Source organism: Lepisosteus platostomus, chromosome 10 (genome assembly GCF_059453375.1).
Source record: "Lepisosteus platostomus isolate fLepPlt1 chromosome 10, fLepPlt1.hap1, whole genome shotgun sequence".
Classification (NCBI taxonomy): Eukaryota; Metazoa; Chordata; class Actinopteri; order Semionotiformes; family Lepisosteidae; genus Lepisosteus; species Lepisosteus platostomus.
In genome coordinates, this window is record NC_142620.1 from 9,210,486 (window position 1) to 9,237,017 (window position 26,532).

Genomic DNA, 26,532 nt, shown 5'->3' on the forward strand with positions numbered 1-26,532 from the left:
CTGAAACTGAAAATCGAGATGATATATTTTATAAAACTGGTTAGTGGTTACTGGAGTTTCAATTATTAAGATAGCAATGCTTCAGTATATCTGAGCACATACAAGAATTTCCCTCCTTCAAACAAAAAAACACAAGAGAACTTAAATAGTTTATTTCCCTTTTACATTGTTGACACATGCTTTAATATCATTTGCACAAATTTACTTTATCCAGTCTGTACACTAACTATATACAAGCAATGCAATATCCCCTACAGACTAAGAAACATCACTGGTGTTACAGAGAAAATATAAACAAAATATACATGGACAATTATCCCACCCCAGTCAATTGAGTTAGTGTTGAAATTAGCTTAGGGAAAAGTAATTAGAATCCATAATCAATTTGGTCTCACTGTAACAATGGTACAGTACATAAACACAGATCCTACAGATTGTTAGCAATGTATGACCCCTGCCCTCACAATGTATAAAAATAGCTAACAAAGCTGAGAGTATATAGTTTAAGACTTTTTGTTATATGTTGGGCAGTAATAGCAGTTAAACCTAGAAATATTGAAAATAATGGGGAAAACAATCACTGGCAAGTACATGTTCTAAGAACAAATATATTTATATATTTAAAGCCATTTACAATACATATTAAACATTCTCCCATGGTAATGTATTGAAATCCTTAAATAAAACTGTTAACATGGAGGTGGGAATCAAAACTCAAGAATTTAAGAACAGCAAAGTATATTTTCAGTATCGCAAAACATGTTTTTAATCAAACAGCAGAGAGTCGCCTCTTGTAAAATGTTTTTGGAAGGAAGAAATGTATTGGAGCAAAGAAAGGTTAAAAATGAGAAGACAATTCTGCCTAACAAGCTCATTTGGTTGCAACAAAGAGTGCAGGCCATTTTCTAGATGGCAAAAAAAGCATTCCTTTAAAAAAATATTTTTTTCCATTCCTTTTGAAAAGCTACTGAAGCAGCACTCCCTTTAAAAGGACAGGGAAGAAAACAGAATCCTGTGTAATTATCGATTTCTATTTTATATTGCAGGAAAACAACTAGGCAGCAGCTCTGAAAAATTTCACAAAGTTTCTGCAAGAGCTTAAATTTATCTTTTCAGCCTGTGTCCCTTTCATTTGCAGAGTAATCATAGCCTAACATTATGCAGTTCTTATGCAACATCTTCCGATATACACAACTGTTTGCAGTTATCATGGTTTTGATTGTAATACCATGGTTTTAAGTGTAATGTTGCTTTATACTCTTATCAAAAAGGGGAAAGACTGTCCTTATTTTTATCATCAGCACTATCACATCATCCCTTATATCATACAGCTCTACATAATAAACTTAGATGTTGTATTTTTGTGCAAGTTACAGGATATTACACTACATCAAAACAGACCTGATGTTCATACAGTACATGGAATCATGACAGGACAATTCTGCACAGACCAGTTCATTGCAAGGGAATCAAAGGCAATATATGAGAGGTGGGCAGTTCGTCTATACGTATTTTTGCCTTTTTAAGACAAAGCTCCTGGGATTGGTTCCAACTTAAGTTCTTCAGAAAATCAACTGAAGCCTTTAGAAAAATAACATTGAACCAATCAAACTCATGCCTTTTTATCCCCCTATGACCATAGAGATGAATCCATAAAAAATATGGATTATATATGGATCTGTGCAGTAACACAGATACAAAGAAGACTTTACTTCGTGATATCAGGGCATTGTGAAACAAAAACACTTGACATTAAATTATAATACAACCTGCACATAATAAAGAAGAACAAAATTTCAGCCACGGTGATCAGATGGCACAGAAAACTTTTTCAGATCAATTTATATGCTCTCCTCTCCAAATCACGGAGACGTTTTTCTGCAGTACCACCTAAAGCATAATAATCCGGACACTCACAGAAAGGCACTGCTGGAGAGTGTCAGGAAGGAAACAAGCTGGCGGTTTAGTAAAAGCTTACACTGTTCACGTCTGTGAGATTAACAAAGTGGGTAAAGCAGTTTTGATCAACGTTATTAATTTTACCCTAACAGCTATGATTATGTATGCAGCATCATTCAATGCTTCCAGTATTTAACAACACATTGGTGTAAGCCTGGTTACAGAAGTAGGTAATTCACAGCCCCATGCTTGACAATGATGTTAGGACTGCAGACAAAACTGTAGCTCTGCTCTTTCTCTTGTTGGAACCAATCCGATCTTAATCCTGTGGGAATTCTGCCTCTTGAATGTCTACTCCTCCCCAAGTCGCCACTTCTGGGACTCCTCTTGCCGGGCATCGGGGCGGATCTGGTTCCTCATCCCGCCGAGCACGTTGGACGTGGCCTCCGTAGCGACAATGAGAGGTTTGACCACAGCGGGGGGGATCTGACGCAGAACGCCCCCTACAGCCCCTGTGACACCTCTCTGTTCGTGCTCTCGCGTAGCAGTGTCGTAGATTGTAAACGCCGTGTCAGTAATTCCCTGCAAGACGGAAACCAGAAACAGGCCGCCACAGTTTAGTTCTCATTAATGCAGAAAATATAAAGCAATGGTACTGTATCATAGTGCTGGGCGATAATTCGATAACGATAATTATCGCGATATAATTTTAACAAAAGTTCGATAAATGTTCGATATATATGTTTATGCTTTGCGCATGTGCGCATCTGCGCGAGTGCGCGTGCGTGTTGCAGACCGGGCAGGTAACGTGGCGTTGTTTACCCGCACGGTGGTGGCTGAGTGGAGAAATGAGCGACACTGAAGCAAATGTAGTGCTGCCAACGACCGGCTCGAAGGACGATGACATCGTCGACAGAAAAGGTCATTCAACTTCGGTAATATGGAGATATTTTGGCTTTTTACGATCAGACATAAAACAGAGCACTTTAAACTTTGCAGTCTGTCTGAGCCATCTTCTATGTGTGTTTTATCACACTGCAGTATTAAATTTTTCTATTAAGATATTTATTTTGTAAATTTTACTCATGCATATTTTGACATAAAAAACACTTGAATATTCTCTACCTCAGATTTGTTTAATGTTTCTGCTGTTTGGCAACTTTTTGTTGTGTTCTTAAAATAAAGAGTTGTTTAATTTACCAATTAACTGTCTGGTTTCTTCAACTTTCACTCAGGAGAAAAAATATGCCTTTAAACTTGAAAGAAATAATGATTTGACATTAATTGTGATAATTATCGATATCGACTGATATGAAAACTTTTATCGTGATAATGTTTTTGGCCATATCGCCCAGCCCTACTGTATCATGTCGGTATTTTCTTCCAATCTATGGTCAAAGAACAGTAGCTCTATAATAATATAATAATGTAATGTTTCTTTATTAGCCCTATACAATTTCTTGCAAAATACGTCTTTTCACATACCCCAGCTTTTCTCCATGGAGACACAGACACACAGACAGGGAGAAGCTTGGGGTCAGAGCGCAGGGTCAGCCATTGTACGGTGCCCCTGGAGCAGTTGGGATTTAAGGGCCTTGCTCAGGGGCCCAACAGAGTAGGATTCCTCTGCCAGCTGCGGGATTTGAACCGGCAACCTTCCAGTCACAGGCACAGATCCTTAGCCACATAGCCACCTTTCCGCCCAAAAATATGGAACGCTTCACGAATTTGCGTGTCATCCTTGCGCAGGGGCCATGCTAATCTTCTCTGTATCGTTCCAATTTTAGTATATGTGCTGCCGAAGCAAGCACTCTAGGAAATGCTTGGATATGAAAGCAGATGCCACTTGGTTTGTTTTTCATATCTTCTCTTTTACTATCATCTGTGCGATACCTCTTTAAAGACACTGTATGCTTTGGCCACTCCCTCCCGCAGGTCCACTGGCTGGTGAGCCAATCGGTAATGAGAGAAACGCTTTATTCTTTTTAATTCGCTGTCGTCGGGTCCGGGGGAAACCATATCATAAGCTGTCTCTGCTGCTGCCTGTAGAAGGCGTAGAAAAGAAGGGTAATTAATTCTATTATACTGCAATCTAAATTCTTACGCAACAATGTAAATATTTTAAATGTGAACAGTATAGTCTTGAGTGCTTAACTACAAGGCAGACAACTGGGCATTTTTTCAACTCCCTAACTCTGTTACTCAGAAGGTACTTGCACTACAGAATAGTTTCCTGTAAGTTCCTGGAGTAAGTAAGTGACTGGAGCGTTACATAACACACAGTACCTGTATGGTCCGCACCATGCGGTTAGTGAGTTCCAGAGCTGCCATGGCAGTGGATGTCCCGAAGGAGGCGGCACCACGCTGGAAGCCTCTCACAATCCGGCCATCCTTGCGGTACTGTTCAATCGGCAACCAGACTAGATCCCTGAGTCCCTGGACTGAAGACAATGAATTGGAACAGTTATTCATCCACATAGTACAGTGCAGGAGGAGTCTATAAGTTGTGTAACGGTTTATCTGCTGTACAGACAGTGTACTTGTTTTGCACATCTTTGCAATCTTTGGGAGTAACTGCTTACCCATGCGATCAATAAAATGTCATCATGAACTCACCTAACTGTACAAGAGAGTGTATCGGCCCAACTCCACCCAAAATTCCTGGGAGCTGATTCTTCTTAATGTCACTGAGCCATTCATTTATTGCATATGAAAAGAGTTTATCAACACCCAGCAATCTGAAATACAAAGGAATGCCTTCAACCTGAAAAGTCCAGTCCTTCTGTCCATGTTTTTCTAGTGTTATAATGATTAGCTATTCAAATCAGGTAATTTTTAAAGAAAAAAATATTTTAAACACTGCAGTGTGATAACAAAAGGCTAATACCACAAAACTAGTATAAACTGTATAATTACAGTGTTAAAATAGTTTGAAACCTAATGTGCACCTTTCTCAAGATGCCCCCAAAACATGAAAGTAAACATACCCTTGTCTGTAACACAGCCTCCTGAGTTTGAGCTCAGAGCAGTTCAACTGAGTTAAACCAATTACAATTCCGGCAAAAGTGCCCTGCAAAAGCAAAATTAACATCAACAAACAGATAACTGTTGATGTATATTAATATCCAATCCAGTTGTGCCTTGGATTAATTTTCTAAATACAACTCAAAAAGAAAAGGATCAATAGATCATCACAACACTATCAAATCCTCTGTCACATGAATGTGCCTTCTGAATAACATTTATTAATATATAAGCAGTTCTGAATATGATTTTAAAAGACAGAGTTTAGATCCATCACCAAAAGCTCAAGCAATACATAAGTGACATTGTCTTACTGTTTCAACAAGAGAAACTGCATTACCTGCTCCATGGATACATGCTTTCCATGATAATCCAGGCGTATGGGCACTTCAGAAGTAAATCGAAACTCTCTGAAAAATGAAAACAAGAATAAACTGCACACATATATACATAAACAACTTTCATCGCAAAGAGCTTCACACCAATAAGACACGACCCAACTTTCTCCACTCCTTAAATGCAGCACCCTTGTGTGTGTAATGACTGGCTTCTATTATGTGCCAGCTGGCCCAGTACATAACAGATCCAGTGGAAATCTGGTCCATTTCTTCACTAGCTGAATTAAGGGTAACTTTAGGGAGGCCACATTGTAATTTAGCTAGGACACAATGGTTAACAACCCTGCTCTGATAAACAATCTTTAATCACCAAGCTGTCAGGACCTCAGCTGAACATTTCAAACTAAAGGATGACGTGTTCTCTGTCACTGTACTAGCGCACTATTATGGTCCATATGTAAGAGTGCCACCTACTGCTCCACCAAAACTACATACAGCATTAAACCAGCTTTCCTTGGAGGTCTCCCTTCCTAGTATTTACCAACCCCAGCCTTTCTCACCTTCCGAGATCTGATGAGATCAGACCAGAAGGTGGAAACGCTGCTTTTTAATGCGCATATTATAAAAATACCCATCCTCACCTACTGGCATCCATTTCTTAGTTATAGCCTAAGCTTTCTCTCCTTACCGGAAGAAGATGGGCTGGTCGGTGAAGGGCGCTGGCGCGGGGAGCTCTGGCTCCCCAGCCTCGGCGCTGCCCGAGGGGGTCATGCCGTTCTGGCTTGGCCTGCTCTGCCCGGGCACCGAGATGATGGGGGCGGGGTCCTGACTGCCGCCCATGTGCTTGGGAAAGCTGCAGGACAGGTCCGGAGCTGGAGGCTTCTTCACTGAAAAACACATCACATCGCTGTCCTGCACACGTCCTGGATCTCTGCCTTCTCTGTCACAGTTTACCAAGTAACAGGAAATGAATCTGTGCCTTCTCCAACAAACAGCGGCACACATACAAAAAAAAAAGATTAGCTGATAATCGTGAAAAAGAGTTGCACACTGCATGCTCATAGGAAGCTTTAGCAAATATTCAGCACTCTTTACTGCAATTTAACTCTATGCTGGCCCTTGCCAGCAAATGAAAACAATCCGACAGTGAAAATATGTTTGTATGTCGTAATATCTTTTGCAAATTTCTCTTAAAAGTTCTACCTTCTTGATCTGGTGGGGCCAATAATTCTACCTCAGCAGCCAAGCTGGCAAAGAAGTCCTTCAAGAAAAACAGTGCATCCTGTGTAGAGAGAGACGGAAAAAAATATTAACATCCACACCTCAACACTCAAATTAAGTTTTGCATATACGGTATATAGCAATAATTCAATCCCCCTTGGGCTACTGTCGATACTATACCAAAAAAACCTGTATATTCAAAAGAATGTTACTGAACTCACAATAAACGCAGCGTGGCAGATAAGAAGGTGTAATCTACGTGTATTTCATTACTGGGAAAAAAAACTTTTTTTTGTATGAGATCTAAATTTTCAGAAATTGTTCCGTAACATTCAGAGAAGGGTATAATATCTCAAAAGTGTGATTTTGTGAAAATTCCAATATAAATTGTTTTGGAAAAGTCCCTCAGCCTCATCTGGCAAAAAAGTATCCAGAAAGAGCAAGCAAAATGAAAATAAAATTAAAAAGGCAAAGTAAGACAGAGAGAAAGCACAATATCCACTGCCTTACTTGATCAATATTGAGGCGCAGTGGCATCAGGGAAACACGCAGACAGCACTCCTGAGGGGCACGGCCTGCTTCTGGACAGACATGCAAGGCCTTCACTGTTAACTGTGTGAGAAAGAGCATTGCTTTTCTTCAGCACAGCTTTGTCAACTCACTATATGTCAACACATTGTGTTGCGTTGGCATGGTCACCCTCACCATGTTAGAGTGCGCCTTCCTGGGCATCTCCTTGCTGGAGTAGAGGTAGAGGAACTTGTTCATCTGAGAGGCGGCCAGGCGATCCCTGATCTCCAGATCCTGGACAATGAAGACTTGGCGAGAAACTGGCTGTTCGGCGACACTGACCTCTGAATCAGACTGGCACTGAGGGTACACTTCATGCTGGAACTTCACCTGCAAAAAGAGACACCACCCCCCAAAGCGCAGAGGGAACACACGACTTCAAACACAATGCCATTTTCATTTATGAATTAACAGTTTAAAACAATTTAGTATCTAAGTACGTCCCACATTGTTGACATCAGTATTGATACTGTACATCCTGCAAAAATCTGCATTTTCAAAATTCTTCTTCCAAATTAGGATCATGGGAAACTTGGTATCTATCCCGGTCTGCAATGGGCACTAGGTATGGTACCTTGGACGATGTACCCGACCTCTACCAGTTTACCAGTCTGTCACTGGGTAGAAACACAGACGTGTATATACTCATACCTAGGTCGAGTTTAACCAGAAGCCAATTAACCTACCAGTATGTTTTTTGACGGTGGGAGGATAACGGAGCACCCGATGGAAACCCACGCGAACCTGGGGCTAACATACCGACTCACTCAGACAGCACTCCAGGTCAGGAATTGAACCCGAGGCACCAGTGCCGCGAGGCAGAAATACTGACCGTGCCACCCCTGGAACAACCATTCTAGAAACATCTAAAATGCATTTCTACCTCAGCCCCGAAGGTGGAGGGTGGGAGATATGTTTTCAGTTTGCCTTTAGTTCTTCATCGGGTTCTGGCTCTTACCTTGCTCAGCTGTATTTCCATCAGGACGTCTGGGTTCCTTCCCCTGCCGCCCCCTGCCCGCCCCGCGGCCCTGCCCTGTCTCACAGGGGTCTGAGAGGGAGAGGTGTGAGGCGTGCAGCTGAAACAGGGAGAGATTCAGTCAAAGCAGCAAAATGCCTCCAAGCTCATTTACGTGTAAGGGGGCCCTAATCCAAGTTTTGTTTCAGACCTACTGAAATATTTTAAACAAAACGTATCCTCTTTACTTCATCTTAGTCCATAATCTAACTTGCTTGGTTTCTTAAAGCAAATCTCCAGACACAAGGCAAGGCACCAATTAGCCTACTGAAATACTTACGCTCGGCTCTTGGCCGGGGATGACATAAATGGTCCCGTCCCAAAATCTTTTCCACCATAAAGATGCCAGATGATAGAGATTTCCTTGATCAAGTATCTGACCTCTGGAACAGGGAAGTGCAAGGGAGCTTTGTTGGAGTCAGTCCGTCCAAGTGGCATACTGAAGTGATTCTCTTTAATGTGAATGGAGTCTGCAGTTAGCTTGTTTACCACAGGCTCCTCATCTCGATCCTGCGGAGAACATAACATTGCAATTTCATCTTCACGTGGAAAGATTTCGCGGAACAGTGGGAAGGAAACTGGGAGCAGCCACATTATCTGTACAAATTCGTGGAGGTACCTGCTTTAGCGAATGTAGGCTGCAAAGGAACAGGTAAAGGTTTATTCCAGCTGAAAGGAAATGAGACGCAATATTTTGGCTGAACAAACTTCGGCTGAAAAAACTTGCCTATTTTTTTGGTTCATATACAGTTTCCTAACTTGCCTGAAGAAGGCTCCACAGCTGAAACGTCTCTTTTCCTTTCCTTTCAACATGAAATAAAGCTTTACTTGTTCTTTCACATTATCTACACTTGAACTTTGAAACAAACACTGTCCTGTAGCATCTTTATGATACCTTACACCTTGTACAACACAAAAGACCACATAGGCTAAATCATACAGTACCCTAACTTGCCTATGTTTTTGTTCACTGAATACTAATTGTCCATTTCAAAACATCTGTATAAAGAGACACTGCCGATGTACCAAAAAAATATCACGGCAGCTTCTTTCAGCCTTGTGACATGTCTCTGGTGAAATGCACACAACATATGAATGTGAACTGAATGCTGATCAATCAGTTTGTGGGTAACTACACACTTGAAAATCCCTGCAGAAACTCCTTGGTTTGCCAGAGCTGCATTAGCAGCTGCAAAGTTGAGAGCACACACACAAATACAGAACATTATGTGTTGTACTACACAAATTAACATACACATACATGCAATCTAAGAGTAATCTCATGACTCATTTATCAAAAATTAATATTTTCTTATTTAAAACAAATAGACATAGAACCCACATTCCAGCTGCAAGTGTCTATATCCTCAAGTGAAGTGAAAAAAGGAACAAAAAAAACTCTTGCTTCCACCTTTACACAACCACAATTTTCTTCTATATTTCAGGAAATGTTTAATGTTTATTCCCTGTCATTTCAGAATTATAGCTCATGCAACAGCAAGCTTTCATAAAATTTAACAGCCTGCTCAGGATAGTCAATTAAAAATTAATGAGTTATACTGCCAACAAATAATTCATATAGTTAATTTTGTTTTGCATTACATTCCATAATTCTTTAATTTTACTTCTGGTAAGAAATAGTATTGCGCTCTAACCTGCTGTTACAAGTCAGACCTTCATGCACACTATGATCAAAACATTAACTTGTTCCTTTGTAGCCTATGCATGCTGACGCAGCTACCTACTGTACTTGAACTACTTGATGATTGCAATGACTGACTGAAATATGGTTTGCGGAATACATACTGTATGCTTTAAAAGACCATCTGGCTGTGCAAAAAGTTATTGCCTTTAACTGGAATCCTAAACAAGGATCTTGACTTCAGGGTTAGTAACAATTTGCCCTTAAATCCGAGACACCTGAGCCTGGATGTTCTCACATTCTGACTAGGCGACAGAGAAATCCTTACAGCACTGCCTCCGCCAGGCGTTTCGAGGATACAGAAGTCATCGCTCTCGGGGACGGTGTCGCCCAAGCCAGTGTAGATGAGTGGGGTGTGGTAGGGGGTGAAAGTGGGACTGGGCTCCTGGGAAAGATTCCCACTCTCATCGGGGAAGAGGAAAAGATCAGAGCGGGACGGCTCCAGCGTCTGGCTCAACTCCTCATGGACTCCTGCAGAAGATCACAATGAAGGAGAAGTCCATTGTAGGGAGCTAAGCTATGTTACTGTATTCTCCCTCCTCCGTAGCAATTGCAATGTGTTGGCAGCTGAACAGTGCTATTACCTTGAAAAAAACAACCATTTAAAAACCATTTTAGTGAATAAAACAGAACACGAAACTAACAAAACTTTGAGGCCTAAAGTATTGTCAAACGTAAACTTAAAGCCGCGTTTCTTAACAAGGTGAAATGAAGGAGGATTTAGCCGAGAGCTAATTGAGCGGGGTTTGTTGTGTGAGTGCTCTCACCATTGTGCTGCCGCTCCTGTGGAGACAGAGTCTGCTGGCCGTCAGTTTCCTCCATAGCTTCACTCATCAGGTCCTGCAGCATCTGCTGCTCAGCTTCAGGGAGGAGTGGAGTCTGAGAGGGGGGCCTACCGAGAATGTCAGTCTGAAATATAGAAAGGACATCCGATTTACCCACAAAATCACAGCTGGAATACTTATGGAATATTTAATTTCTGCTTTAGCCAGATTTTTGATTAAATGCACGTTCTCAAACACGTTTGAAGTTTTTTCCATGAGGTGAAAAGGCTTTATCAACTATGACATCCACCTGCTATTCATCCAGCACCTTTACAGACAGTAGATGCGTGATCACAGTTGGTGAAGAACACTCTGCACTACTGACTGACCTTGGCTTTCTGTCTGGAGCTCCCAGTTTTGGTCTCTGGCCCAGGCGGGGGAAGGAGGTCCCCATAGCTGGCAATGTATTGAATTAGGTTCATTAGTGCAGCACAGGAGTCCGAGCATGTCCTGATGTGAATGACATCACTGGAGCAGCGCAGCTCAAACCGTGGCTCAGTCTGAGGAGGAAAGAACACAGAGCACAGCCAAGTTGAAATACTTACCTGGTAGTAGATACACAAACCATGGCACCAAAAGCATTAAAACAAAAAGGCAAATAATGCCTTAAATAATGCATTTAATAAATGCTAATAAATTAGCATTTTCTCTTTACAGTCCTATCTGCAAGAACAGAATATTGCAAATAGAATATTTGCAAGATCCTTCCATGAGCACTGTTTAATGTAAAAAGGTTTGGAAAAGCAACCTTGTTGCTTAGTGATTAAGTGCTAAACTGTAAGCTTGTTTCTGCTGGTGTGAATGAATTGAACATCAATTTTAGGGAATGGCCTTGAAGATAAAACATAACTTTTTCTGGTGTGTGCCATAAAGTAATTTCAAGATTGCCATTTGATTTGGGTGTTTTGCAGACACTCAGAGACTGCTACTGGAATAAGCGTCTTATCGATCTACTGTACCACTTCTTACCCTTTCTCCATCTGCTCCTGGTTTGACAGCTGTTATCCTCAACTCCAGAAGACCCATATCCACAACCTGCACATAGTCTGCAGACCAGCACACAAAACACAACACACTTCAATACTACCACTTAAGTTATTTATATACTAATATAAATAAAATGTTACATATAATGTATTACACATACAGTATACTATACATACAGTATACTGTTGACTCAGCTCTGATTATACAGTGTGGAAAACCATTAAATTATTTGTGACCTTTTACATATGCAGAGTATGCAAAAACAGCCGCCCGAGAACCAGATTCCAGAATGACATTAACATTCTGTTTTTACAGAAGCTCTTTTCATTGTTTTGCACTTGTGCACTGACAGCAGTTGGCTCACATTTTAAAGAACTTTCTTCCTGAAGGAAATGATTCAAGGAGAAACAGTAAATAACCTATTCTGCTGAGAAGAGAATAATATATTTTCTATTGATGTTAACAGGGAGCATAACTTTCAGAACGTTTAGGTTTAATTTTGCCTACAACCTCATACTGTGCTCCTGATAAAACCTTTAGCTTTATTTTTTACAATTCAAAAAAGTGTTAGCTCACCTCTGCCAAGATTGACCGAAACGGTATTGCACTTGTCCGATAAAAACAATGCAGCTTCATCCAAAATGATCCTAAAAAATACAATTGTTTTTAGTGTCTACAGAAAAAATGGGAATTGCACTGTTAAAGTGAAAAGTTATGCATAATATTTTAAATTATACTTCCTTTAATATGTATATAATTTTACTTCCTTTTCTTCTGAATACTGATATGTAAAACAGATGATGACGATATCAAAAGCACCATTATCCTGTTTAAATCCTTTTAAATTCATGCAGTCAAGCACTGATTATGATTGCAGAGTTTCTCCAATTTCTGACCAACACTCCTAGGTTAGGTTTGATTTAATTAAATCGTCAAAAAAAGACTAATAAAAAAGATGAGTTTCTACCTGAGTGTGGAGGAAGACCTGTCCAGTGACACACTGCTAGAGATACTAAAAGTCTCCACTGTGAGCAGTGACCTGATTGGCAAGTATAGAGGTCTGAAAACAAGAAGATAAGTAACAAACGTTAAACTGCATTAGTTGCTTAAAAGAATGATTTAATCCCTGTACATAAAGGTTACACAGCCTTATTCATTACATACTGTAACTATGCATATACTGTAAATACATCAAAAGAAAAGTGTCTCTATTTGTGCATGTATATTTTTAGAAAAAAGTTTTGATACAGTATATTGAATGAATGTTTTTGGTATCATTTAGATTAACTGATAATTCTTGACAATGACACAGCTAAATGATTTGCTTAAGAACAAAACCACCTCATCAGTGGGAAAGTGATGAGATAATTAACTTGTCAAGGCCTGGGAAAACAAAGAAAGAGAACAAGAGCTAATGTACGGCGCTTTTCCAGAGAACAATGGCTCCTGATCCGGTGCCTGCCGCGCTGGCAGGGACAGTGTGGAATGGCAAGCCCAGCTCCCAGTGCAGATGCTCAGAGAGACTCGGAAGAATTCGGGGCAGCCCTAGTGTCTGAGGCGGATTAGCTGAGGTGCTTAGAGAGCAGCTCAAGGGGAAGGAAGTGTGGCAAGAACAAAAAAAAGTTCCCTGCCTAGACAGAGCCCTGCAGCGAAGAAATAAAAGTAGCTTTTCAGTTCAGGGAAGAAAAACTGAACTGAGCTCAATGTTGGAGCTCTGAACAGGCAGGGAACTGGTCTTAAATAAAGAGCTCAGCAAGATGTTACAGCCAAACACAGCCCGGCAATTACATTTCATGATATAGGTCGGAGGTCACAAATCACCAAGATCGATTTGGAGGTCAGAGTGTGAACCGTCTGGGCAGGAGTGTCTAGGAGTCGCTACAAAACTTCATTTGTAGTGATTAATGGCAAACCTGACTGTGAGCTGCTATATATAAAAATCTTAATGGACATACTGTAGGGTTGGGGGGAACAAGCTACAATACAAACTAGTGCTGGTGATCCTGAAAATGGGCCAGATGGATTCCATTTATACTTTCTTAATGTTCTGATGCTACAAAGAATAGAGTTACTTTCCCCATAATAATTTTGTGATTTAACTGTGATTTTAACTTGCTTGTGATACTCAGTATGCATACACAGTAATGGATGTAGGAAAGGGGGTGTGAGTTTTTCCAAAGACACACAGTATACATCCTGCAAATGATTCTGATATTACTTTTTACCCTTTAATAGGAATAAAATGGAGCTCTTGGCCCATGTCCTTGTTGGGCTCAGGCTGTGTATGAAGCCTGCGAAGGTGGTATACAACATACCTGTAGTCTAGAGAACAGCTCCACAGGTGAAGGTGAAGGGTGGTGACAGAGGCAGGAGGGGTGTAGCCTAGCACAGGCTCATCTGACACATTGAGAAAATCCAGAATCTATTGGAAAAAACAAATAATAAATATTAAGCAATAAAGTTAAAAATCTGCATTTCTGCAATCCAGGTATGCTACGATCGTATTTTTAACAACACTGTTTTTTTTTTCATTGAGCAGGACACCGAGCAAATCAAGTGATATCTGAAAAAAAAACTGCCACAACATGCACCAACACCAGTCCATCACAGGGCAGACACTGACACAAACACACACACTCAGACCACAGCCAATCTTCCCAGACGCCAACTAACCCACCAGCAAGCAAGTCTTCAGACTGACGGGAATCCGGAGCACCCAGAGGAAACCCACATGAACGTGAGGAGAACATACAAACATTCGTCTTCATTGATAGCACACGGGTCCACAATTGAATTCAGGGCCCAAGCACCGCAATGCTAACCCATGCGCCACCCTCAGGTAAACGTCTGCATTACAAATACGGCTGATTTAACCACTTTCTCTGTGGTGGCCTGACCTGCTCATACCAGCTGAGACCTTGGGGAACAACACGGTGCTGCAGAGTGGCCCCTCTCACTCCCACGGAGATCAGGAATTCCTGCACAGACAAGCACAGTCCAGCTGGGTTAGCCTGTTTCTGGCCCACACTAAACATTATTAAGTCTTCTAGCATCCCTATTTATTTTTTGTTTTACATTCACAACAGCATACTTAATGAATGATGAAAAGACCAACAACAGGTCAAAGAGATATCATATGCCTGTTTTTTGCAAAAGTCGACTTTTTTTTTTTTTTTTTTTTTGAGAGGCACAGGTAAAAAATACAGAAAAAGAAAACTCTAAGGTACAGGTAACTACCTTCACATTGCGCTCCACACTCTGGGAAGAAATCTTCACTGCAACAGACAGCATGTTCTGACCCTCCACCCCGATGCCTTCAGACAGGCACGGCTTGCACTGGGAAGCCTCTTCGGACCGGTAAATGGTGGGCTCAAGCCAGTGAGGCTGCGTCTTACTGGGCAGCTTCACATCGGACACAGGAACACCTCCGTCCACTGTGCCTTAACATTGATCAACACATAATTACCTCAGAGATAGAAATCGTTAGATAGAGATCTGTTTTAGATTTCTTTCATGTTTATATAGAAATACTGTATACCCTAATCTGCATACATTTCCATTTTATACTGCAGTCAAAAAATAATATATTAATACAATTTTATGCATTAATGACTACAGATGTCTGATTCATAGAGTTACCAGCACTACCTACCTTGATGGTAAAGACACAGGTTACTGGTATGAAGGCAGATGTAATGCTGGTCTTCAGAACCCTCGTACTGAGTTACACTGAACAGTACTCCACCCTCAATTTCTAGCCAGAACTCTCCATGCTTGTCTTTCATTACAGTCTCATCCTCTTGCTGAAAGGAACAATTATATCAAGGATCAGCAGTCAAAGAAGTAAGAGTACTGACAGTACGCAATATTTGCTTTAGAAATTAGTCCATCACAGTGACAAATGCTCAGTCTTAACAAGTGGGTGGATCAAAAGCACAACAGAAAGGCAAGGAGCTGGAGTGCTTTCAATATCAACAATGTGTTAGAAGCAATCAGTAATATGAAAAACCCCAATGAGTGATACTATTAAAGCACCTATACTTTTGTCAGAACCAAGGTCGAAAATATAAAACGCAACGACAACTGTGCACTCAAAGCTGCTTATAGGTATATTTAATTTTAATCAACACAAAAAGAAAAAGCACACAATTTTCCCCTCTTCTGCTACACTGTTTAGGATTTCAACTTATTATACAGGTTTGGAAACCCCACTGTAGCCAGGATTACCTTGGCATGGGTTTGCAATGTCACAAGCCCGTGACTGATCGTCAGAATGACAGAGAACAGGCTTTGTGAGGTTTTGTTCTGCGATTCATGCTTCTTCTTCCTACGTGATCTCAGACCAGCGTCTGCAGTGGAGTTATAATTCATCGTCTCGTCTTCTGAACCACTCTCCTCATCTGAAAAAAAAGGGCACAAAGGACTACTTCCAGAGGGGATCTTCAAAAGGACTGTCAAAGATTGAGAAAGACGTTGTGCAAGAACTGAAGTACAAAGACTGTACTATGTTTGGCAAAATGAATGTTTATTACTTCTTAATGTCTGGCATACTTTTCAAACTGTTGCTTCAAAAACAAAACATGACATGGTTATCTTCTTTAAGGAAAAAAAGCAAAACACACTTTGTTGAAGACTAAGGCATCCTATCCTGTTTACAGAAGTATACCATCAAGTCCCATTACTGTGAAGCTAAGAGAAAGTGATGGCAAACTGTAATACTGGAGAGCAACAACATGCTTCTGTGCAAGAATTTACCACATTATGTCAGTCTGAAGTCAAGACACTCTTACCATCAGGTGCTGCTGCTCTGAACTGGCTGAGGCTGTCTTTGCTGTAGGTATTGATGAGCTGGCTTGCTACTGACAGGCCAATGCCATAGGACATGTTTTCAAAAGTTTCCACAGGAGAAGGAGCAGTTGGCTCCCACAGCAAGAGGTCATTATTTATTCTGCCAGTAAAGACCCCAGGAGAGAAACATCAGTAACACAGATTTATGCCACAGAACATAGAACACCTTTACTCTCTATCATTGACATACCTGTTGTGCAGTTTCTCATAAAAGGCCTTATTTGGAAGTGATAATTCAACATTTGGCAACGACAGCTCCAAAATGTACCGTGAATTTCTCATTGTCTTCTCTTGAAAAGTGGTCATGTCACCCACATCTCCTGGTATAACCATCTGCAGAAGAGGAGGGAGTCAGGAGATGTTTTATGTCATGCTTGAGATAAAAAAAAACCTTGCACAATCATTTTCTAAACAAATGGCTTTTACAAAGGTTATCTGATTCAGAATATTTAGTACAATACACAGCCTTTTAGTTGTTATTTTTCCTTTTCTTTTTGGTCATAGTACCTGGCCATTATGGGCAAAATGCCAGGACACTAAATGCTATTACTTAAAAAACCTCAAAGATTCATTAAAGCAGTACTCCAGCACCATGATAAAGGTACACATAAGAGTCAATGTAATTTAAGTAGCATTTTTATCCAATCATTAAATTAAATGTGTAGAAGCTGTGGAGCAGAAGCTTTCACCTCCTCATTTTCATACATGACCCTGCGGGAGGAGAAAGGAGAGGGCTCTGGCTTTCCGAAGTCACAGACATCCTTCAGGGAATGGGGCCCTCCTTCTTCCTCCTCTGGGGAATTGCCCTCAACTCCTTCCTCCTCCTCAGTGGTCGCACGTTCCAGAATGGAGTGCACAGCCATTGGATTCACCTTCAGTACAATCCTGGACAGGGATAACATCATCATGAGGACAAGGCAAGCTGTTTTGCTCAGAAACTTAAATATAAATTTACGAATGTAATGTCGTACTCGTAAATGTGACTAAAAAGAGCTCACCTTGGCCAATCAAATTTACCACTGTCTGATGAGGTCATATCTCCATCCATACCATGTGACACCCTGAAGAACCGGATAGCTGCTTGTTCTCCATCATCCTGTAACCCTGCTGTATGATTGGGATAAAATTCCTTCATATATTACATATTCAGAGAAGCCACTTCCCTTCCCACAATTCCTGAACAGCACCACCGTCTTTCATTAGCAAGCAGCTCAAGATAGAAATTAAGAGGATGTCAGAAGACTCAATAGATAAAACAAACTCTGGTATCTAATATCTGAGTATCTTTCTATGAAAGTTACCTGTCAGCTCTTTGAACGTCAACTCCATTTTTGTCTGCTCCTGTGAGGTTCCCCCCGTAAATTCAGTTTTGTATTCCACATCTTTAAACTCCAAATGCAGAACTTCTTTCTGCAGTGACTTCTTAAACCAGGGACCCCTCTCCTGGTCGGAACGCAGGTCAGGAATTGGAAATCGCACAGCCAAGTTCAGCAAGGGCATATTCACCACCACTGAAACATGACAGTTAGCTGGGGTCCTTGAGTCATCGAGGAAAACTTCCGTGAATGCCTTGTGCTGAAAATCAAAATTGCACATATACATATAAGGCCAAATTAACTTTCTTAAGTGATGTCTGTTTTCACATTATTTTGAAATTACTCTGAAATGTAAAATATCACTTAAGAAGCAGCTTTTAAAAAGCCCTCTCACCAGGCTGACATGTTTATTGTAGGATGTGTACATGTGGGAAGCCATCATTTCTGTTGTGGCCAGTTTCTGCGGCTGAAGTAAAGAGTTCAGTCGGTCCACAATGCTGATGTCCAGCTCAGAGTTCACAGGTCCCAGTTCAATCTGAAAGTCAGCTTTTTGAGGTATTAAGCTCAAACGCACTTGACCACCCTGCAAACAAAAAAAATAAGGTATAAAAAAGTTTATGATTTCTCCATATAGTTCTTTACGTTTGATGTTAAATAACAAACTACATTCAAAAATGCAGCTTTTAGACCACTATTAATATATGTTTTTCTATCTTCTACAATCCTACAGGTGTTTGAAGTCTACACAGACTTCGCTCTGAACAACACAGAACAACCAGACGCTCAGAGATTTAATTACCTGTGGTCCTCTTCGTTCAGAAAACTTGTAAATCAGGTGGAGGCATGGCGTTGGCAGGGATTCCTTCTCAATGATGGACTCAAACGTCACCAGCTGTAAAAGAAATAATGAAAACATACACCAGCAATATAATACAAACACTATGCGGATCCATGTCACAGATTAATCTCAGAATGTAGAATACCCAAGAGCACCGAAACAGACAGAATTGATTTCTACGAAATTATATCCCAGCCCCAGCAAGAAAAAATTAAAAATTTGCTGTCTTGTATCTTTTAATATTGTTACCTTATGAAAATTGCTGAGGCACAGACAATCTATGGAAATAAAGTATTCTCTATCCAAAAAAGTCAGCGAATTTCTGAATTGGCAAGTTTATCGAATGCACCATGTGTCTAATGCTATCTCTATTACCTGTGTGTACTGAGGGAGGCTGGATCGGGAATCATTTGGGAAGAGACATTCGAGGAGCTCCATTTGTCCCACAGACACATCGGTGCTGAGACTACGCAGGCTGGAGCCCTGTCTCTGCTCATAAGTCACCTTAATACCAGTTCCCAGGAACCTGACAACAGAGAGGGCACTGGGTGAGTATAAAGGCATTCCCCTGAAAATAATGCTTTGTTCTCAGTGACTGAGAGTTTCTTCAATATTAGAGATGAACCACAGCATGCAAAACAGGACTATAAAGTGAAGATAAATCAGAAATCAAACCAGTTTTTTTCTGAGAAATAAGCATGTTAAACATCAGACTTAGAATTGATTTGATATTTTTAAGATTCTTGCCTTCACTTCTTTACCTATGTCTTTCCAAGACACATATTCAGTGACACTGTTTAAGCAGAATCTAAACAGTTTATGAATGATTTGCTTTTGCACTCTAAATTAAACAAATGAGTACCTGAGATGATCGTTGGGGCAGGCTTCATCGAAAACTGGGCGCAAATGGGGAAAGTCACCCTTCATCAGCTCGTCTGGTTCGATTTTGCCGATGCGGCTGAAGAATTCGGAGGCGGTGAGTGTGAGGGGGCTGACATTCGAGGCGGTGTCGGGGGGTGGCAGGGGGTCAATGTGAAGCACAGATACCGCCAGGCTCCCCAAGGCCAGTCTGAACACAACCTCCGGCTGAGACTCGTCTGTGCAGTGAGACTTCGAAGGGTGAGCTGAAAGAAACACCCGATTGAGAATTACCAACAATCAGTTATCCAGCCATTTTCAGGAATTGAGATATCCTCAGAGCTGGAGCCTAACACAGCAGCCATGTTGTTGAAGCCAATGAGATCAATTATCTACTACCACATGGGCTAGATGTGGGGAGTGGTCTTCTCTCATTTGCAACTGCTCTTTATAAATGTTTGTAACAGTTATGTTCTTACACGCTGGAGAGGATCCCAGGACATCTTAATTTTTGGACAGTGGGAGGAAACCAAAGCAATGTTGTCCCAGTCCAGACTCACACCCAGCTTACTACCATCTAAACCTGCTATTCACAATCAATATCTGTATTAGTTTACTTATGCATGCATATTTCACTGTACTAGATTTCAAAATATAAGAATACAACCATAGTTGCTCTACAATTAAAATTAAAATTAAAATAAGCTATTACTTTTGTTTAGAGGGGGAAGAAGACAAAATTATAGACACTAAGTTATAGATAGCAATGCTAGCTGAACTGAAACTGCCAAGCACCACTGCCCAAGGTTTCACAGACCTGAGAACATGGAAATATATTTCAACTATCCACTAGCTTGCTTACAATTTGATAAAACAAAGGGAGAAGCAAGAAACGGAAAGCAGAAGTGAAAGTTCTGACATTTACAGGTTTGTCGCAGAAGCTTCTGCTGAGGTTTGGTGTCTCTGGGCAGAAAGGGGGTATCCTGCATCTGTTTCTCTCTGTGTCTCGGAGGATCCAGATACTCATCCCAGACGGCCTGAGAAACAAATAGGAAACCAAGTTAGAGGAGTTATGAATAAACAGCCTCTACATAAAGTTACTCCATTACACAGATTACGCAATGAAAACACAAAACATTAACTAGGCTTTTTCAAAGCTATATTGTCATTATCACACAAAAAGGCAAGCTTATGCAAACGCCCTCTCTTCGTAAAGGTGTAAGGAGACTTACAGCCACATTGCCAGATGGGGACTCCCCAGGAGACGGGGTGAAGTTGCTGTTTAAGGAGAGATCCAGGTCCACAGTAGGCGGGTCTCCAAGGGGTGGAAGGGAAGAAAGACTGTGAGACATGTCCATCTCAGCCATGGAGAAGAATACATCTTCTTCTAGGAGGAGAGAAACAGATCAGAGGGCTGCCCAGAAAATCCCATTTTAAAATAAATCTTAAAATATTTTTACATAAATCTCATGTATGGAATAAGGTCACATGAAAAGCCGAACAATCACTGAACTAATGAAAACTACCCACACTTATTTCGCAGTGTGTTTTCCATTCAACACTACAGCTTGCTGCTGTCTTTACAACATTATTTTTTGCCACACGACTTTGTATCTCGGTCAGAAAGAAGGTGCAAACAAGCAAAATAACTGTCCCTGAACCATCCTCACCGCGGCTCGATGTGGTTCTAGTAGTCTCGCTCTCGAAGTAGTCCGTGTCCCCCACTGTCCCAGCCGACAGCGTGTCCTTCTTCAGATAGCGGTTCAGCTCCATGTGGAGCCGGTACTCATCCTCCTGCTGCATGGGCCTGCTCTTCCTATCCTTAACACTCAGAGCTGCCTGCCCTGCGCCCTCTGTGTTCACAAATAACACACAAACAACCCTAAGATCTCTCACTCAGCCCCCTTCCAATAGTCAGAGGGTTTACAGTTCAGAAGATTAAGCTGCAGATAGTGTATAGCTAGCTCAGACATGGTACAGTTGCTCACCATCAGGAGACATCATTGGCTGATCAGCTGCCAGGTGTAGTCAGTGAAAATCAAGGACTCTTGATGTATACTAACCTGGGCTTGAAAAGACTCCGAACATGTCTAATAGGAGGTGGACTTGGCGAGGAGACAAGAGAACATTCACTGCATCAATCTGCCCATTAACATCCAACTGGAAGACAAAATGAAATTTAGAGAAAACAATTCCAATTTATTTGCTAACTTAAGACACATTTAAGACTCACACTGCTGAAAAAAACTTTAAATTGATTGGAACTTAAATTGATTTGAATTGATTGCAATTGGAATTGCATTTCTAGGCATTTGAAAAAATACATGATAAAATGAGACAAATTTTTTCAAGCATATTAACAAAAAGAAATGGTCATGAAGGCTGTTCTACCTTTGCACCAGGAAGGATTTCATTTTGTTTCAAAATGAGGCTGAGTTCAATTCTGCCACTCAGACAGCCAATCTGCACGGGTTCGAAAGGTGTGGCCTCCGACAGCGTTTCGGTGAACTGGGGGTGTGGTTCGCAGATGATTTTGGGATTCCAGCTAGGAGAGAGTTTTGGTTCTGGTTCCTATGGAATATAACAAATGATTCAAAGGGTTAACGTTCTTCTCTTAATTTAAACAATCAAAGGATTACACTACGTAATGGTACAAAATACAGTCTTACTGTTTGTGTAGTTGGGGACTTTAAACAGGTCCTGGCAGCTTCTGAGAATTCATCCCAGAAAATGGTAACACCAGTAAGCTGCAGGTTTTTATGAGCAAACATTGTGGGCTGATGAACATTCATGCCAGAACACTCGTCTCCAGTTTCATCACAGTACACAATCCTGCAAAAAAAGGAAAAACGTGTACTGTAAGCACATTCAGGCTCCACCATTAAAGTTAAGACAGAATTTTTTCAGAATTTTAGAATGTTATTTTCTGTACGAAGTAAGTGATTATTTAAGAAGTTTTAATATTTTAATTTTGATTTAATGTATTCTTGAAAATACACAGATGCACAATTTTAACTCACCTATTAATTCGCATTTCAAGAGCTATTCCAGTTTTGGAGTTTTCTGGTACATGCTCAATCCTGAGAACTGTGTCCAAGAACGTCACCTTCACTCTTCTTAACACTAAAAAAGAACACAAAAATAGTATGCAATATTTAGTATTTCAGGCTTCTGTGATCATCTAGCACAAGAGATTATGCTGCACATTATTAAGAGAAATGACTGTGTGATGTGGCTTCGTGCAAACGAGGTATGAAGCTACTAATGAAAAATGTATGTGCATAGGTCATAAGATGGTGGCAAAAGGATAGCAATAAGATCAAAACTAAAATAAGAATTAAAAAGAATTCTGAATCTTCTAAAAGTAGAATCCTTCACTAGTGGGAAATGGGCTCCAGGCAGTTTGGGATAAAATCTGTCCATTTCTGGCCCAAACTGCATTACCCTGACAGTTATATCCTCAGAGTGCACAGCTCTTTTGCATTTTTTTAAAGTTTTTTTTCTCTTTTCTTCCTTCCTTATTATTCTTTTGTGATTTCCAATACAAAAGGACTAAGGTCTTTAAGGAAGCAGGACATTGGTAAGGTAGCTTTTCTTTGAAGAGATGCATAATGATTAAGATATGGAAAAACAAAGCCTCACCTGTCTCGATTGTTTCTGCGAACTTCTCGAGCCCTTCGAGGGGCTGGAACTCTCCCTGCTCATCCGTCAGTTTCTGGCTCAGACACTCCTTGGCCAGCTGCATGCTGCTGGTCATGAAACTGGACCAATACATTGGCTCTGTGCCGGATGCTGCAGAGACAAGTGGTTTTTGAGTTTAGAGACAGATCTGGTGAATACAGTATTTGTTTTTATTAACATACCATTTGGGGGGGCAACCTTATGTTATTAAAATAACTTAACAACAAAAAATATCACTAGGATCTTGGTGGTACCTGTCAAACAGGTATTCTGAATTTATTTCTATCAGGGATTAGAGGCAAAATAATACAATCTCCACTGCGGTGTGTCAATAATATTACTTTGAGGGAATAAAGGACTTAGCAATTTATTACTGTTCACTGCTTTAAGCTGTTGTTGATAGGCAAGTTCATAATATTTCACATACAAAATGTTGGGTCCCTCTGTACTGAGTAGAATCTGTCGTGTGAGTTTCTAGTGTTGCCACCGGGCAAAGTGCTCTCTACTCACCCATCCTTGGTCTCGGCCTGAACACCATCTCCAGCCCCTTGACCTCCAGCGCACAGTTCTCCTGCAGAAGAGAGGCCCAGGGTACGGACAGGGATATAGCCTGAATGAAGCCTTCCGTCACCTCAAAGGGAGCGTCCGCAGACTCCAGGATTTCATTCAAGGACTGGGGAGAAAATGCTGCAGTGAAAACAGTGCCAGCAATCCTACTCTGGGGCGATGTGAAAAGACGCATTCAGTTTGCGGTCTGAATCAAGAGAGATGTGAACTGTGAAATTCTTTAGTGGAAATATTACTAACTTAAGCATTATTCATCATCTACTCATCTTCAACAGAAACCTTCTAACAGAAAAGGCCTAGTCCATAGAATTAAGATGCAACAATGGACATTCTTTCTAATCTAAATGCTACTAAGCTTGATAAAACATATGGTTTATTAGGCTTATATCTGAACACATAAATGTATTTCATGTTAAATATATGTTGTCTGTGGTCAGGTTTTCCAGTGTTAGTTATTTTTCCCCCAAAATGAATTCTCAGACCCCAAAATGGTGACCTTATTTTTTATTTTTAAGGTGATCATAATTTCTAATGCCACTATTGGAACAGACAGTTAAATAACCTGATAGTTAAGCTGTACACCATATCTGTACTGAGCCCAGTTTACACATCTGCAGAAACCTCCCTACAGTGTGCAAGACAGCACCTACCCAAAAGGCCTGGAATAAGAACAGCTCTGACAGTTTCTCATATAAGTGGTTCTGAATAAGTGGATTACCTGATTATATAAGAGCATGTTCTCTCTCTTTTGATGTTAGAAGCATAAAACATTTTAAATATCATTTTATTAGAAACTGCACTCAATGGGTACAATGACATTGCTGATTCGGCAGCTGTCCAGTTTATTCCGGAGGGGAAAAATATCCAGCACACACAAACACTTAGGTGAGTTTTGCAGAAAAAGCATCTTCTTGGTCCTAAATGTGCCCCCTCACAATTTCACCTTGTACAGCAGGGGATCCCAATCCTTATCCAAGTGGCCTACAACATGTTGTAGGTCACCTTCTCCCTATTCCATTTCAAAAGGAGCACAGACTTACTGTTTCAATCAAGCTACTCGTTACAACAGTTGACTCTTCAATTAAGTAATTAAACTTGGCTGGAATAAAAACTAGCAGGTGTGTGGGCTCCAGAACTGCAAAGGCTGTCCTAAAAAGCTTTATCGATTAAAACAAATTTACATTGCTCATAAGGATCACAATTGTTTTATTACATTATTAACATTTCATTATTACAACAACGCCTATGCTCACCCATTTGTCCAAAGGGACTTGCGCCAATGACCCAGTGCCCTGGTAGAGATCCAAGCTGAGCTGATCCAGGCTCAGCTTCTCTTGAAGGAAATTGCCCAAATATCGGTGCAGCAGGTATCTGCACGCCCGCTTTTTGATCGATTCTGAAAATGGCCAAGGCATTTCTGTTGACGTCCTGAGAGCACCCAGATCCAAATGTACGGATGTAAATTTAAAAATTCTTCAAGTAAGCACAGCTGTGCCAAAAAACGGTGTGCTCCTTTGATCTGCTGCTGTGGTTTTCCTAGGTTGACACGCGGTTAATCTCTTTAGTTTTTCTTCAGTCATCGTTCTTGACTTTCGTAGACAGTACTATAGGCACAAACGCAATCGGCATTACAATACGTTTAAAAAAATGGCGATTATGATGAAGATCTCTTTATTAATAACGTGGATTCTGTACTTTTAATAAGCTGTCAGTTCTCGGTGTTTCTGACATTTCTTTCAAATGAATATATATACACCAAGATGAAACAAAATCATACAACATACTAAATTAAAGAAACCGAAACGCATGTGTAACAGCTTCAGCCAGACAGCACGTTATTAATCGCAGACATTCAAGGCCTCCGGAGCTCACTGACAGTCCAGCAGTGCCGACCCAGAGAGATGTACACCAGCCGATAAGTCCAAGGTTTCAGTCATCATCGTGACTCTAGATATAGAGAACTCCTGGCATCACTACACACAGAATTTACGAAAGAAGGTTATTCATACACTGGCCCGACAGTCGTACTGTAATCATCTAGGAATAGATTGTCTTAAATCAAGGCCACTCTTGTCAGAATGGTTCCTGAGTGCTAACACAACCCAAAGGCGAGAAGTTTCCCTTATCATAAATACATCATGTGATGCCCTTTTTCGAAAATGGGTTATAATTTTAGCTATAGATACATCTGGACACATGGACCGTCCTCGGCAGTTACTTATTTAATTCCAGTTTTTGAATACGAGGTCCGATTGCGTTTCGTCTTTCCCAAGGCTAGCTAACCAGAATTGCCTTTTGTGTGCCGATATAACGCCTATTAGCTAGAGATTAAAGTTGGGTTTTCCCTCTTCGGTCTTGACGTAGCAAAAGATGTTTTTGTTTGCATGCGTGAAGCTAGTTAGAGAAATCCTTCCGCGCGTACAGAGCCAAAAGTCAGCAATTTCCTCTTATAAGTTGAGGTGAGGACGTATTGTTCAATCCGCTGTCCGGGTCTGATTCCGACCCGGTTCTCTCTCCCTTCCCCCTTTCCCTTTCTCTCCGTCCGTCCCTCTCTTGTTTACAAATAGTCTATGAGTCTGCACGCCCCGCCGCGCCAGGCCGCTGTCTCTTCCTGGTGCGCATGCGCCATGAACTGCACCCTGGCGTTTTTGAAGGGTCGCTCCGACGCATCAACGTGAAGCCGATTCTCCGAGCCAATTGAGGGCAGTGTGCCCAAAACACAAAACAGCGATCAGCGCTTTGGGAGTTTTTCCATCTGTCGGGGCATGCAGAATCGAAGGCACCCCCCATCTCTCTGACTAAGAAATTAAGAACAGTTACGGATGGAAAGAGCCTCATCTAGCT

General features: G+C 41.0%; 1 protein-coding gene and 1 non-coding gene across 5 annotated transcripts; both read right to left on the minus strand.

Annotated features, from left to right (window-relative positions):
- Positions 1–136: 136 nt before the first annotated feature.
- Positions 137–26,303, minus strand: atg2b (autophagy related 2B). 4 transcript variants are annotated; one of them, XM_088647985.1, is made up of 42 exons: positions 24,942–26,303; positions 23,632–23,794; positions 23,083–23,232; positions 22,461–22,563; positions 22,110–22,272; positions 21,832–22,011; positions 21,504–21,600; positions 21,111–21,293; positions 20,673–20,824; positions 20,360–20,477; positions 19,445–19,706; positions 18,958–19,108; positions 18,544–18,636; positions 18,139–18,327; positions 17,730–18,003; positions 17,427–17,535; positions 17,118–17,313; positions 16,619–16,761; positions 16,371–16,528; positions 15,808–15,980; positions 15,233–15,383; positions 14,818–15,020; positions 14,478–14,558; positions 13,896–14,002; positions 12,548–12,640; positions 12,157–12,227; positions 11,563–11,639; positions 10,923–11,093; positions 10,537–10,678; positions 10,038–10,240; positions 8,348–8,577; positions 8,011–8,128; positions 7,188–7,382; positions 6,993–7,094; positions 6,465–6,543; positions 5,950–6,148; positions 5,264–5,333; positions 4,887–4,969; positions 4,516–4,637; positions 4,186–4,340; positions 3,793–3,942; positions 137–2,481 (listed from the first exon to the last, which is right to left on the minus strand). In XM_088647985.1, exons 1-42 carry the CDS (start codon positions 25,101–25,103, stop codon positions 2,251–2,253), a joined length of 6,252 nt encoding a protein of 2,083 aa, XP_088504111.1. In that variant the 5' UTR covers positions 25,104–26,303; the 3' UTR covers positions 137–2,250. The 4 variants fall into 4 exon arrangements, with proteins under 4 accessions (XP_088504111.1, XP_088504110.1, XP_088504113.1 ...); XM_088647984.1 differs by having other exon boundaries at positions 20,673–20,827; XM_088647987.1 differs by having other exon boundaries at positions 20,366–20,477; positions 24,942–26,302.
- Positions 3,604–3,710, minus strand: LOC148653233 (U6 spliceosomal RNA). The gene has a single exon (XR_015924993.1). It is a non-coding gene; the product is annotated as a U6 spliceosomal RNA (small nuclear RNA).
- Positions 26,304–26,532: the final 229 nt, after the last annotated feature.

Coding starts and splice junctions, on each gene's coding strand:
- atg2b (XM_088647984.1), bottom strand. CDS start 25,103: ATGCCTTGGCCATTTTCAGAATCGATCAAAAAGCGGGCGTGCAGATAC. Junction 11,094..11,562: donor CAGGAGCAGATGGAGAAAGG/GTAAGAAGTGGT, acceptor TTTCCTCCTCAG/ACTGAGCCACGGTTTGAGCT. Junction 6,149..6,464: donor GGCCCCACCAGATCAAGAAG/GTAGAACTTTTA, acceptor TGTGTTTTTCAG/TGAAGAAGCCTCCAGCTCCG.